This window comes from Xenopus laevis, chromosome 1L, assembly GCF_017654675.1.
Source record: "Xenopus laevis strain J_2021 chromosome 1L, Xenopus_laevis_v10.1, whole genome shotgun sequence".
Lineage (NCBI taxonomy): Eukaryota > Metazoa > Chordata > Amphibia > Anura > Pipidae > Xenopus > Xenopus laevis.
The window spans coordinates 94,852,971-94,866,929 of NC_054371.1; the positions used below are offsets into that span (position 1 = coordinate 94,852,971).

Below are 13,959 nucleotides of genomic sequence, written 5' to 3' on the forward strand. Positions count from 1 at the left end.
CCCGGTAGTTACGTATACAGTATTGTGGATGTGTGAAGTGTTCTGAAATTGCCGAGGTACAGATGTGAGAACAGCATTGTATGTAGTACAAGTAACACCTGTTTCTAGGAGTTGCATGACATATTGGCTAATCCTATCACAGTATCTACAACATAATTAACACCTCTGTGGATTTCAGATGTCATTGCTCTGAAGCGATACAATGTGCCATTGTGATTGGATTAGTAGAAGAGTGTATATGCGGAGAACTTCCCACAACAGTCAGTTAAACTGAAAAAGGTGCTCGGATGAGTAGTAAAACGTCTTCAATAATTACTCAGCAAGTCCAGTTGTTTTTTGAATTACTTATATATATCTATGTTTTTGTTATTTCTGTTACATTTTTACTTAAGCACATCCCACCACTTCCTGGTTATGATGAACTAAGGAAAAAACAAATTACCAGTCCACTGAGAAGCCCTCTCATTATGAGCTGCTCAAAGTCTGTAGCATGGGAGGTCTTTGTTCAAAGGCAGATAAAGAGCTCTGAACAAATTGCCCTGTTAATAATGGGAGTTAGAAGAACATTCTTTACACTGGCAAAAAAAATTGGGAAAATATTAGCTCTTTTAATTAAAAGGAAAAGCAGAATATATTATCAGCACAAGTCAGATTTATTGTTATCTGTTTAGTAAAGGTGTTTTTATGTGAATACTGACCCTTTGATTGACATGTTACCATACATGCATATAGCATTAGCATTTCTGTATATTTATGGGAAGACTATTAAAAAAACTTTTACCAATTTGACATTAACTAACAAGGCACTGGCCATCCATTACTAACACAACAATTTCAAGTTATCATACAGAAACGGTGCTTCATAACCTACTGTAGCTGACTTGATGTTTCACAATCAACAATCGCCTTAAGGCCTTATTTATCTAACATTGCACAAACATGCAGATTTAAAGTGAGCACCATGTTACAACAATGCAGATCAGTTTCACTTATTTCTACAAACATAAAGGGATTCTTTTGCATTCATTTTAAGCAAAAAAGTAGTTAGAAAAAGGAAATAGCAATTTATCCTATATAGATTGTTTTTCACACATCTTAATTAAGCCATAAGATGCTGCATGTTCTAGATGTTCAGGTAGTATCCAGTTTTACTGTTAATAGTTGTATTTTTTGGAATAATATAAAAGACACTACAGAGTGCCTGAAAAAGAAAGTGATCTTACCAAAGCAAAACAATATTTTAACTTTCAAATATGGGACATCTAATTATGCAGCAGCTAAGATGGTGGTTCAAGCAGTAACAAAAGACCAGCAAGTTAATATAATACAAATGTACGGTATTCTTTTTGCAGGAATGATAGCTATGCTGGCGAAATCATATGTTGGAGTCAGCACAAGAATACCCAAAAAAGGTGATCAGTGGGTGGTTGGTTTTAGGGACTTATTTTCCCCTGCAATAATCCTGCTGTAATTTTTCTGCTGCTCTTCTTTAAAGGAGTCTTTAACTTTCCCTCTTTTCAGGCCTCCGTCCCTGTAAACAGATAAAGGAAGCAAAATTGTATGTTTTCTGCCCCACTAAGATAATTTATTTTCTAACACCAATTTTATTTCTTTAAAACATGCTTATAGTATAGACAATTACAAATGGTAAAACATCTAATCAATAGTGCCCCTTGGGTGCTAAGATTTCTACTTTAATTGAAACAAAATGAAAATGTAATTTGAACATTATCTCATGAAAATATGGTAATCTAAATATAATTAATGAAACATTGTATTTCCAAAATAATCAAGCCTCCCTTTCAGAATTGTCAGATTTGGTTTTACAGTTCAACTACATTGGTATGGGCTTTGTCACACAGATGCTGTTGAATTACAACTCAACTGCCTTCTTCAATTTATGTAAAAATAAATAATACAACATCCTGTGCCACTGGCTTAACTACAACTAACCAGCTCCCCCCAAAAAAATTTCAGGTAGTCTGGCAGGGAACCCCCAACTCTGGTGGCAAACTAAAGTGCTCTAGTGAGGAGAACAATTATAAAGCAGACCCTGTGGTCTGGGCTTCCCTGTACCCCGGGTCATACCTCATGACATCTGCTGTATTGTAAAGTTACAAAACTATCCAATGCACCAAAAGCTGCCTACACACTTACAGGCAAGAGCAGTGCTGGCTCTGCTGCTATCAGCAATTTAGGCAAATGTGCTATAAAGGTAAAGGCAGGATGAATACAGCTCTGTGCTGCTCACTGAAAAGTATCTTGTTGTAATTGTGTACAGCACTCAACAATCAAATCTCACCTGGTGCTCATTTGGATGGGACTTGCCAAAACCCAGTCATAATCTTCTTTATGCAGACTCCAAGGTACCCAGGAATAGTTTAATAACTTATTTTTATTGCACCATATACCTTGCTGAGAAGTATCCCTGTCACCTGAAAACTGCACCACCCCAGAGTTTCAGGTAAGTGATTAAGTTATTATAATCACTAGGTACATTTGGTATCCTCAGTGACTATTCTTTCCTTCTACATTCAGACTAAAGTAGAATTTGAAGAATAATACCATCTCAATAGGTTAGTCATTTTTTCTTACCACGGGAGTTCAACAAGTCCTCCTTGTTTGGCAATTGCAGATTTCACTCTGTTGGCAAACTGAACAGCATCTTCACCATCCTATAGTCAAATATTGTATTAGCAAATACAGTAGCTGCAAGTTATTAGAATGAAAACAAAAACATGATGGGCCAAACAGAGAAGGAAGGGAATCAAATGCATCTATAAAAAGAAGTGAAAAGACCTGCACTGCAAACTTCTAAAATGGACACAATGAAGATTGCATATTGATGAACTTCATTAAGGTAACAATTGTAGGATAGGAAGGAGCATTCACTTGAAAAAGGATCCATGATGATCCGAAACATGTTGTGACAATAAAGGAATTTTGCAGCCAAGTCTGCGGATTGTAATGCTCCTTCCTATCCTACAATTGTTGCATGAGTACAAGTTTGGCCTGGCTGGTGTGGCCTGAGTAGGAAAGTGAGCTACACAGGTGGAGATCGTTTGGACAAAACTTCATTTTTGAACTTCATTAAGGTATTGCATATGAAGCAAGTGCAGTTACCTGCATGCAGTTGCCAATGCATCATCTGCTGATGAAAGGTGCATAACTGTTCCCACTTAGAGCTACCTCTCGTGATGAAATAAACTATTCACCAGGCATTAATTTGTGATGAAATTTATAAAACCAAAGGAAATCTTGCAGTGGAAATCACAGACTGACACCAGTGTATTTTGCATGAAAAAATTGCTGTTAAAAAAAAAACTGACATCAATACATTTTATGTTACCCCAAAAAGCACCCACTGACTTCAATGGATTTCACCAATTTTCGCCTTTCCCAATTTTTTTGGTGATGTGAAACAGGACAGATTTTGGTGATGTGAAACAGGACAGGACTAGCTACAGCCATCCTGGACCTGGTTGTAGCTCCAGGTTTCTCATAGCAGGTTGCATCAAAAGGAACACGAGACTTGCAAACTTTGTTTTGAAAACACTTTCTGAAAGTGATGCATTTCCCCTCACTGCATATGCTTAATGCAACTTGCACCTAATTTATGTGAAAACACCAGTGCAGTTTCTTCCTTTTTGACACATCATCAACAATTGTGGGGGGCACAATTGAAAGAGCACCAACTGTAATTATAGGAAAAGATACTGCATTCTTGTTAAAAAAAAAAAAAAACATTATGTGCACCTGAAACTAAAATTTGTACACTGCACTTGTGTAAATGATTTCTATAATCAATATTAAAGATACTAAGAAATTTAGTATTTGCCTCATTTTCATTGACTGAAAAAGAATACTTTTCAATAATCACTCAACACTGTATAAGTAGGAGTATAATACCTGTCTATTCACTGGGGGGAGGTACCACACATTGCACTTGAGGGCCCAGCTTGTCATCATTCTCAAAAGATAGCTCACCATGCTATTTTTACTGCTGTTCCAGAAAGCATCCCCAAACTGGGGGTCATACTGTAAAGAGCAAGAGACACAAATTAAAGTTAACAGGCATAGTTTAGTATCTTAAGTTCTAATGGTCAAAACTTAAATTACAGGGAGTGCAGTTTCACTGAACTCTGTAAGATCTATTTTTGAAAGGCTGTCCAGGTCAAAACTGCCTGCCCGGTTTTCCAAAGTAGGAAAAATGGACCGGATTCGCTATGAGCGATCAGCCAATCACAGATCGCCATGTCCTTGTAGGTTCTTGAACGAGCTGGAATAAAAAGTGGTCATTCAGCATATTTACAAACATAATTTACATTACCCCAGTCAATGTCCGTATAATTGTAGTCACCCATAGTAATAACTTGACCTAGTTATGAAGCTGCTTCTATTTGTAAGAGTAGCTGGGCTTCATACTCGTCACTTATACAAGGTGGTTTATAGCATACCCCAATGATAATTTTCTTTGTAACCTTTTGCCCAGTCAAAATCTCTACCCAGAGGGTTTGTACACCCTCACCAGTGCCAGCTATGGTTATTTGTTTAGTGCATGGCTTTAATTCAGGCTTTACATACAAGTACACTCCTCCACCATTTTTAATCCCTCTGTCCCTCCTAAAGGTTGTAACCATTTAACCTTTTCCCTGCGAAGCACGTAGGTACTACGTTCTGGCAGGAAAATGCTCTGACTGCCAAGCACGTAGTACCTACGTGCTGCGCAGTTCAAGGTCTCTCGCTGCAATGGCGGCTTTAGCCGCCATGCAGGCTAGTCTGCGGCGTCCCCAACCCCTTAGGCAATGAGCTTAGGGGGCTCCCACCTCGGTCCTGCGACGCAATCGTCTCAGGGCCCGACTTCAGGCTATTGCCTTATTCAGCAGAGTCGCAGACCTCGTGGGACACAATCCAGCGCCGCCCACTCACTTCCTGTGAGCGATCCTGGACCCTCCAACGCTGCCAAGGACTCCCCCAGCCACAGAAACGGTAAGTGACGTTTCTTAACTGGTTTACACACATTTACACACTCACATGTATGTACACACACACTACACATGTAACTAAAGGTAGATGTTTTTTTTTTTTGCTTTTCTGGATTTTTTTGTCTTTTGTACACTTACATACTTTTGCACATATTTACACACTTACCTACACATATAAACACATTTACACACTTTTTAGAGCTGTACACACATGCATACACAAGCACACACATTTTTTTTTAGTTCTTCATTTTATCAGTTTTCCTCTTGTTATTTCGCTAAAAACTGTTGATTTCACAGCGTGGCTATTGGATCAAGCATTCTGACCGCTAGCCACGCTGTCGGATCAGTTATTTTGTTATGTCATTGATTTGCCTAATTGTTTTTGATTTTTTTATGATTTTATGCTTGCATTGTTATTTGCATTGTTGTTTTTTCTAGCGTCGTTTGCACTTTGATCATTTGGAGTACAAAAATTTTTTAGCAATTTTGGATTCGCCACAATGTTTACTTTACAAAAATATATGGGTTTGGGGGATCTTTCTGCTGTTAGAGGTTCTTGGGCACAAAATATTCAGTCCAGGGTCTATTTTCACAGAAGGTGAATCGGCAGCGGAGAGAATATGCATATTTTTATTTGGGGTCCGCACATGCCAGATGCTTTGGGCATCAAACTGTTCCGTAGACCCTTGGCGTCAATATTTAGGATGTTTTACAATTGTATGTAAGAAATTGGTTGAGATAAATGCTGCCAATTGCAATATTTTTAGACAATTTTCAGAAATAATTCAGACATAATTACCTATTTTGGATTCGTCAGAATGTGTACTTTCCAAAAAGATATGGTTTTGGGGGTTATTTGTGCTGTTAGGGGTTTTTGTGGTGCAATACGCAGTCACTGGTCTATTTTGACAAAAGGCGAAAAGACAACAGAAAAAAATCAAATACACAAATTTTTTTGGGGGCCCGCACATGCCAGATGCTTTGGTATATCTATGGTATATCTATGCATATTGGGCATCAAACTGTTCAGTAGACCCTTGGCATCAATATTTAGGGTTTTTTACAATTGTATGTACGAATTTAGGTGAGATAAATGCGACGAACTGCAATATTTTTAGACAATTTTAAGAAATGTCATAAAAAACCCTGCCTTTAGCGTTGCTTTGCCGTATGGTAGTTTGACATAGAAAGACATAATTGCCTATTTTGGATTCGTCAGAATGTGTACTTTCCAAAAACATATGGTTTTGAAGGGTATTTGTGCTGTTAGGGGGTTTTGTGGCACAATACAAAGTTACTGGTCTATTTTCACAGAAGGCGAAAAGACAGCAGAGAAAATTCAAATACACTGATTTTTTTGGGGTCCTCACATGCCAGATGCTTTTGGTATATCTATGCATATTGGGCATCAAACTGTTCAGTAGACCCTTGGCATCAATATTTATGGTGTTTTACAATTGTATGTATGAAATTAGATGAGATAAATGCGGCCAATTGCAATATTTTTAGACAATTTTCAGAAATGTCATAAAAACCGCTGCATTTAGCGTTGCCTTGCAGTATTGTAGTTTTGAGTAGAAAGACATGCATACCCATTTTAGATTCATCAGAATGTGTACTTTCCAAAAATATATGGTTTTCTGGGGTGAACATACATTTTTGTACTTTTGGCCCTTGAAAAATGCTGTAAATGTGTTGATTTTCCAGGATCTGGAATTACAGAACTGATAACTTAATTGGGGTGTCTTCGTTCTGGGGCCCCTATACACCACATACTTAAGTGTACCTTTGCATATTGGGCATCAAACTGTTCAGCAGACCCCGGGCGTTTAGGGCGTTTTATCTTGGTATGAATTGACAATTAGGAGATACGATGCTTCAGATTTGGAGTATTGAGGTAATTTTCGGAAATGTCATAAAAATTTCCAAATTTAGGAAAGCTTTGCGGCTTGGTACTTTAGAGTAGAAAGGCATGCATACCCATTTTAGATTCGTCAGAATGTGTACTTTCCAAAAATATATGGTTTTCTGTGGTGAACATACATTTTGGTACTTTTGCCCCTTGAAAAATGCTGTAAATGTGTTGATTTTCCAGAATGTAAGAAAGCCTAGAGGCTTGGTACTTCGGAGTAGAAAAACATGCATACCCATTTTAGATTCGTCAGAATGTGTACTTTCCAAAAATATATGGTTTTCTGTGGTGAACATACATTTTGGTACTTTTGCCCCTTGAAAAATGCTGTAAATGTGTTGATTTTCCAGAATGTAAGAAAGCCTAGAGGCTTGGTACTTCGGAGTAGAAAAACATGCATACCCATTTTAGATTCGTCAGAATGTGTACTTTCCAAATATATGGTTTTCTGTGGTGAACATACATTTTGGTACTTTTGCCCCTTGAAAAATGCTGTAAATGTGTTGATTTTCCAGAATGTAAGAAAGCCTTGAGGCTTGGTACTTCGGAGTAGAAAGACATGCATACCCATTTTGGATTCGTCATAATGTGTACTTTCCAAAATTATATGGTTTTCTGGGGTGAACATACATTTTTGGTTTTTGGCCCTTGAAAAATGCTGTAAATGTGTTGATTTTCCAGGATTTGGAATTACAGAACTGATAACTTAATTGGGGTGTCTTTGTTCTGGGGCCCCTATATGCCACATTCTTAGGTGTACCAATGCATATTGGGCATCAAACTGTTCAGCGGACCCCGGGCTTTCATATTTAGGGGTTTTTATCTTGTTATCTATTGATATGTTGGAGATACAATGCTCTAGGCTGGACAGTTTGAGGTAATTTTTCAAAAATGTAACACATTTTTATAAAAACTGCTAATTTTAGGAAAGAATTGCAACTTGGTAGTTTTGAATACAAATATATATTTACCCACTTTAAATCAGATGTATGCCTTGACGTGGTATGGTGGCTTATCAATTTTATGATCATAACTTTGTAACTAAAAAACCCTGTTTCAAAACTATATGCACTAGCATTTTTACTTGAATCATTGAGACAGGGAATTAGACTTTTTGAAATTGGCCTCAGGTGTGCACCCACAACCATTCTTTTTTGTATTTGTAATTGCTGGGAGCTATGGCTAAGCTCCATGTGGTTTGTTACACCCTCATACCCACCCTTTGAGATTTTTGGTGGTCCTATTGTCCCTTTAATTATTTGCTTTGGTTTGTGCAATCACTCTCCCTTAAAAGCCGAAAATGCTAGCGGCATGGGAGGATCTAGCCTGAAGGCAGTCTCTCCCATTTAAAAGCCACATAGCAGTTGGCGGGGGAGGATTTAGCACACAGTTTAAAACCAAGGCATAGGAGTTGTTCACATGAAGTAATGCTATTAAGAAGAGAGGTAAGATACCTATTTTACTATGATTAAAGGTAAACAAGTTAGGGACCACCGTATGGGGTTTACCTTGACGTGGTATGGTGGCTTATCAATTTTATGATCATAACTTTGTAACTAAAAAACCCTGTTTCAAAACTATATGCACTAGCATTTTTACTTGAATCATTGAGACAGGGAATTAGACTTTTTGAAATTGGCCTCAGGTGTGCACCCACAACCATTCTTTTTTGTATTTGTAATTGCTGGGAGCTATGGCTAAGCTCCATGTGGTTTGTTGCACCCTCATACCCACCCTTTGAGATTTTTGGTGGTCCTATTGTCCCTTTAATTATTTGCTTTGGTTTGTGCAATCACTCTCCCTTAAAAGCCGAAAATGCTAGCGGCATGGGAGGATCTAGCCTGAAGGCAGTCTCTCCCATTTAAAAGCCGCATAGCAGTTGGCGGGGGAGGATTTAGCACACAGTTTAAAACCAAGGCATAGGAGTTGTTCACATGAAGTAATGCTATTAAGAAGAGAGGTAAGATACCTATTTTACTATGATTAAAGGTAAACAAGTTAGGGACCACCGTATGGGGTTTACCTTGACGTGGTATGGTGGCTTATCAATTTTATGATCATAACTTTGTAACTAAAAAACCCTGTTTCAAAACTATATGCACTAGCATTTTTACTTGAATCATTGAGACAGGGAATTAGACTTTTTGAAATTGGCCTCAGGTGTGCACCCACAACCATTCTTTTTTGTATTCTTTTTTGTATGCAGTTTTGTGAAGCAGTGCTGTGGAAATTTGGTAGTTTGCTGCTTCTAGTTTTTGATCTATAGAAGTGAGAAATCTCAATAAAACGATATATATTTGGTATTGGCGCGTTTGGGAGACACAGAACTTTCCAAATCTGCTGTGTTCTCATACATAAAATAAATTATGTTTCTGATATTTGCGTTTGTATCATGCAAAACTTTTTTGTTTTTTGTTTTTTTTATACACTTGGAAGCCCATATCTTTTTACAGGAGTGGAATTACAACAAAATTGTAGTATATTTTGAAAGCTTATGTTGTCCTGAAAAAGAACAATATCTTGTTTTCCTGGGTAAACCAAAAGACCCCCCCCCCCAGGAAAGGCCCCTAAAGTGAAAGAGCACAAAATGTTCAAAAATAGTCTGGCAATAAAAGTATCAACTTGGCCAAATTGGCTGGCAGTGAAAAGTTTAAATTAACAGTCCAGTCACATGTTTCATCCCACCAGGTCTCAGTGATACCAATTATATCATAATTTTTAGAGCATGCAATTAATTCCAGATCTCCCATTTTACCTGACATACTCCGTGCATTTGCCAGCATATAGCGGAGGTTACTACTTTTACTTTTTTAATTTGCATTACTTAGTGGAGAATTATGTATCGTAATTTATTACTGACCAAACTCAGGACAGGTAACATTCCTGCTGCATTTACTTTAACAGGTCCAACAATATAAAGAAGGGGTTCTACTAATGCAGGGGACTCACCTATAAGTTCTGATCCAGGGATGGATAGATACACCCTTTCTAAACCACCTAATCAGCCTGATCCCACCACATGTAAAGGTTTAATCACTCTCAAAAAAGCCCTAGTCTCAATGCAACTCCTCAATGCCTGGAGGGAACTTAGCCCTAGGAGTAAGAATTATACTTTTTTGCCAATCCCCACAATATGTACTCCCAACTTGAGCATAGTTGGTTTCCTCAAACCTTTAAGATGAAAACTCTCTTATCGAAAATACCTACAACCACATTGCTTGTCCTTTGTGATATCATGAAACACCCCCCCCACTAAATCTACAGACAGAAACAGGAAATCTAGAACCACCTAATTCAGTATTTCCAAGAGAATGTGAACAGTGTAAACTCCCATGTTAATTTATGGGAAGCACATAAAGTTGTTCTAAGAGGCCACAAAAGTGTAATATCACAGAAAATCAAGCATTCCAACTAAAAAAACACCATTCTCTAAAACTGGGGACCTTGGAAAGTCAAAATAAAATGTCTTCTACTCCCTAACTACAAACACAATTAACTAACCTTAGGACAGAATTGGATCTGCACTTTTCAGCTAAAGTAGCTTCTACATTGCAATGGAGATCCCAGAAATACTGCTCATTAAGTAATAAACCCACTAAAACTGTCTAAAAAATCTGACTCCGGTACCTTATAAAATCAAAACATCCCAAGAGGACCCAGTCAAAATTTTGTTGGAATTTATAAGCTCTACGAATCTCTCTTTTCTTCCAATCTGTTCCTGTCTAAGGAAAAAGCTAACAATTTTTAAAATCACCTGGGCCTGATGGTTTATCTGTCTTGTATTATAGAAAATTTGCTAAAATATTGACACATGCTTAAAAAAAGCACTGAATCAAATCCTAGATTGGGATATTGGGGTAGAGATTCCCTCCTCGCCCAGGTCACGCCCTGACTCCAATCAACTTAACTGTTCCAACTATAGACCGATATCAATTATGAATATAGATGTCACGATCTTCAGAAAATCTAGCCAAATGACTGAATTCCTTTTTGCCCGCCATAGTAAACCTGGACCAAGTTGACTTCGTACCGTTTGACATGCATTAGACAACATCAGGAGAGACTTAACTTTCATACATATAATCCAATCTAGAGCTACCCCCGGTGTATTGCGGTCAATTGACTGGAAAAAGGCATTCAATTCAGTTTCATGCATTACATTTTAGAAAAATGGGGCTTTAAATAAAAATTTCACCATTTGATCATAATCCTATATAATCACCCCAGGCATTCGTATGGCAAGGCCAGTATTTTTCAGACCCCTTCTTTTTGCCAGGCGGTATGAGAAAGGAGTGCCTTTTGTCTCCAATTCTCTTTATTATGGCTCTTGAGTCCATGGCAGCACTACTTCGGGGAGACACCAATATCATGGCCTTAAAGGTAGGTCCAGATCACCACAAATGATGCCCTTTTGCAGATGATAACCTAATGCTAATAATATCTAATGCTAATAACACATGCACTCACTACCTTACCTAATCGTATTCACACATTTAACAAATCTGAAGATCTCTCAGGGCCAAAGATGAATTATGATAAAACCTATACCCTGAATATAAACCTCTCACCTGCAGCAGTCAAACTTCTTAAAATACATTTCCATTTTCAATGGCAACCTCTGCACCTAAAATATTTGGGGGTCAGAATAACTCCAGAGTTGCAAGTCTCCTACAAAACCAACTATCCCCCTCTTTGGAAAGTGATTACATAAATTTTAGAGACATGATCTTAATACAATATATCATGGAAAACCCTATCCATGCAGTTAGAATGACTATCCTACCTAAGACTCTATTATTTTAGAACCCTCCCAATCCCCATATTTAATTAGTGGGGAAATAGGAACCACTCAAGGTTTTTACTCAATTGGGGAATGTAATAAAAGTCGCACAGAGCAAAACAATTTGCACAAATTTTTTTTTATATATTCTCTTTTTATTGAAAAAAAAAAGCATATTAAGACATAGCATAAACATAGGTATCAAGGTTAGAGTAGTATCACAACAAAGATATAGAGATAGAATCATGTGATATACAATAGCAAACTATCCTGGGCCATGTAGCATACCAAAATACACACAGTTCTCAGAAAAGCGCAGTTGACAAAATAACACTACACAGTCATATTTATCATAACACATATTACGTCCCATACCAGATTACGTCACTTGACTGCTACAGCAATCTAGGGACCATTGCATTCAAAGTATACTCATATCTTGTTGAAAAGCAAATAGGTTAAAAACATAACAATAGGATACCAAAATCAGGTGAATAACAAAATATAAAAGAGACCAGAAAAGACAGGAACAGAAAAAGAAAAAAGAGTCGCTCAGCCGTTGTAAATTACTCTAATGATAGACAAGTAAGTCCCAACATAGATTTACCAAGTAAAATATGACACGTATCCAAAATAGATAAGCTCCTAGTCCGAATACAAAAGTTTATATTGATCTGATTCCAAAAATACAACCCATGTCGTCCAGGTCTTAATATATACCTCATGTGTCTCATACACATAACTAAGTAGCTCTTCCATACGCCTAATCTCACCCATTTCTTTGAACCATTCCTGTATTGTAGGAGGAATTATGGACTTCCAGTGACGGGGGATTACGGTTCTTGCAGCACTCAGACAAAAACCTACTAACGACCGTTTATATTTAAACATATTCCCTGGTAGCATAGAGAGAATACCTATTGAAAGAATTGTTGGGATATCCAGACCCGTTACCATGTTAATAACTTTAAACACTCTTCCCAGAAGGGTTTTAACACCAAGCATGACCACCATATATGAGTGGGGGAGCCTAATGCTATTTCACACCTCCAGCAAAGAGCAGAAACCGCAGGATACATTTTGTGCAAAAGCTCAGGACACCTATACCATCTAGAGACAATTTTATAATTTGTTTCCTGCGGTTTACACGCAATAGAGAATTTATGGGAAAGGAAAAAGCACGATTTCCATTGTTCAGCACTAAATGTAGTTTGTAATTCCTTTTCCCAGCTGACAGTATATTTAGCAGGCGCTTGCACCGCTCTGGGATCTGACAACTTATACAGTATAGAGATTCCATGCCTAAGAGGATCTGATTGTAAATAAAGATCTTCGAAAGCAGTAGAAGGTGTAGTCATAATCTGTCGATTCACCGAATTCCCTAGCCAGTGTTGGAGTTGAGAAAATTTCAGTTGAGATAAAAATGTTGTCGGAATACCAGGGCAAACAGTATCAAATGGTAACAATAGCTTATCCTGCACAACCTGTCCACATATAAAATTGTCATTAAACCGTCTACCCAGGAATAAACCCTTGGTCATACCCGGTGGGAAATTCGGGTTACCAATAATAGGTGTCATTAAACCAATCCGGGAAATTAAGTATGGAGCAGTTTTTAGGAAACAATCTGCCTGTGAAAGAGTTTCTCTGCATATTTTAGGCAATGTGTGTTTGTCAGGTCTGAGAGCGGGGCGCAGCCACCACAGAGCTTGAATAGGTCTGTTGAGTAGTGATTGTTCAATTTGAATCCACTTTTTCTGATCTTTATAATGAAACCACTCTATGATTCTGTTCAAAACCGAAGCTCTTAAATAACCCCTTATGTTAGGGATGCCTAGCCCCCCGATAGATTTATGCATCCTCAATACATTCCTACTGATTCTAGGGTTCTTCTTAGCCCAAATAAACTTAGTGAACGATGAGTGCAAAATGTTAAAGAAACGAATAGGGGGTTGGACCGGGATAGCCTGAAATTGATATAAAAGTCGAGGTAGAACATTCATCTTTATCAGACTAAGCCGGCCAAACCACGAAATATGAGGTAACTGCCAATGATTTAGGTCTTTTACAACTTCAGAAAGGAGGGACATATGGTTGAGTTGAGATAATTTTCCCAGGTCTGATGGAATGTATACACCCAGATATTTGATGGCCTCGGATTTCCATTTAAATGGGAAATTGGATTGCAACAATGTTGCGAATTTGGGGGTAAAGAAATATTCAAGGCTTCAGACTTGTCCAAATTAATCTTAAAGTTACTAAATTTCCCATAATCTTTG

At 37.7% G+C, this 13,959-nt stretch overlaps 1 protein-coding gene across 1 annotated transcript in view; it reads right to left on the reverse strand.

The window, feature by feature from the left end:
* Window positions 1–634: 634 nt before the first annotated feature.
* Window positions 635–13,959, reverse strand: part of gpat3.L (glycerol-3-phosphate acyltransferase 3 L homeolog) — a 253,658-nt gene continuing 240,333 nt past the window's right edge. The window contains 3 exon segments of the mRNA NM_001094023.1: window positions 635–1,531; window positions 2,596–2,675; window positions 3,910–4,038. Of these exon segments, the coding sequence (NP_001087492.1) occupies window positions 1,417–1,531; window positions 2,596–2,675; window positions 3,910–4,038 (324 nt within the window). The 3' untranslated portion in view covers window positions 635–1,416.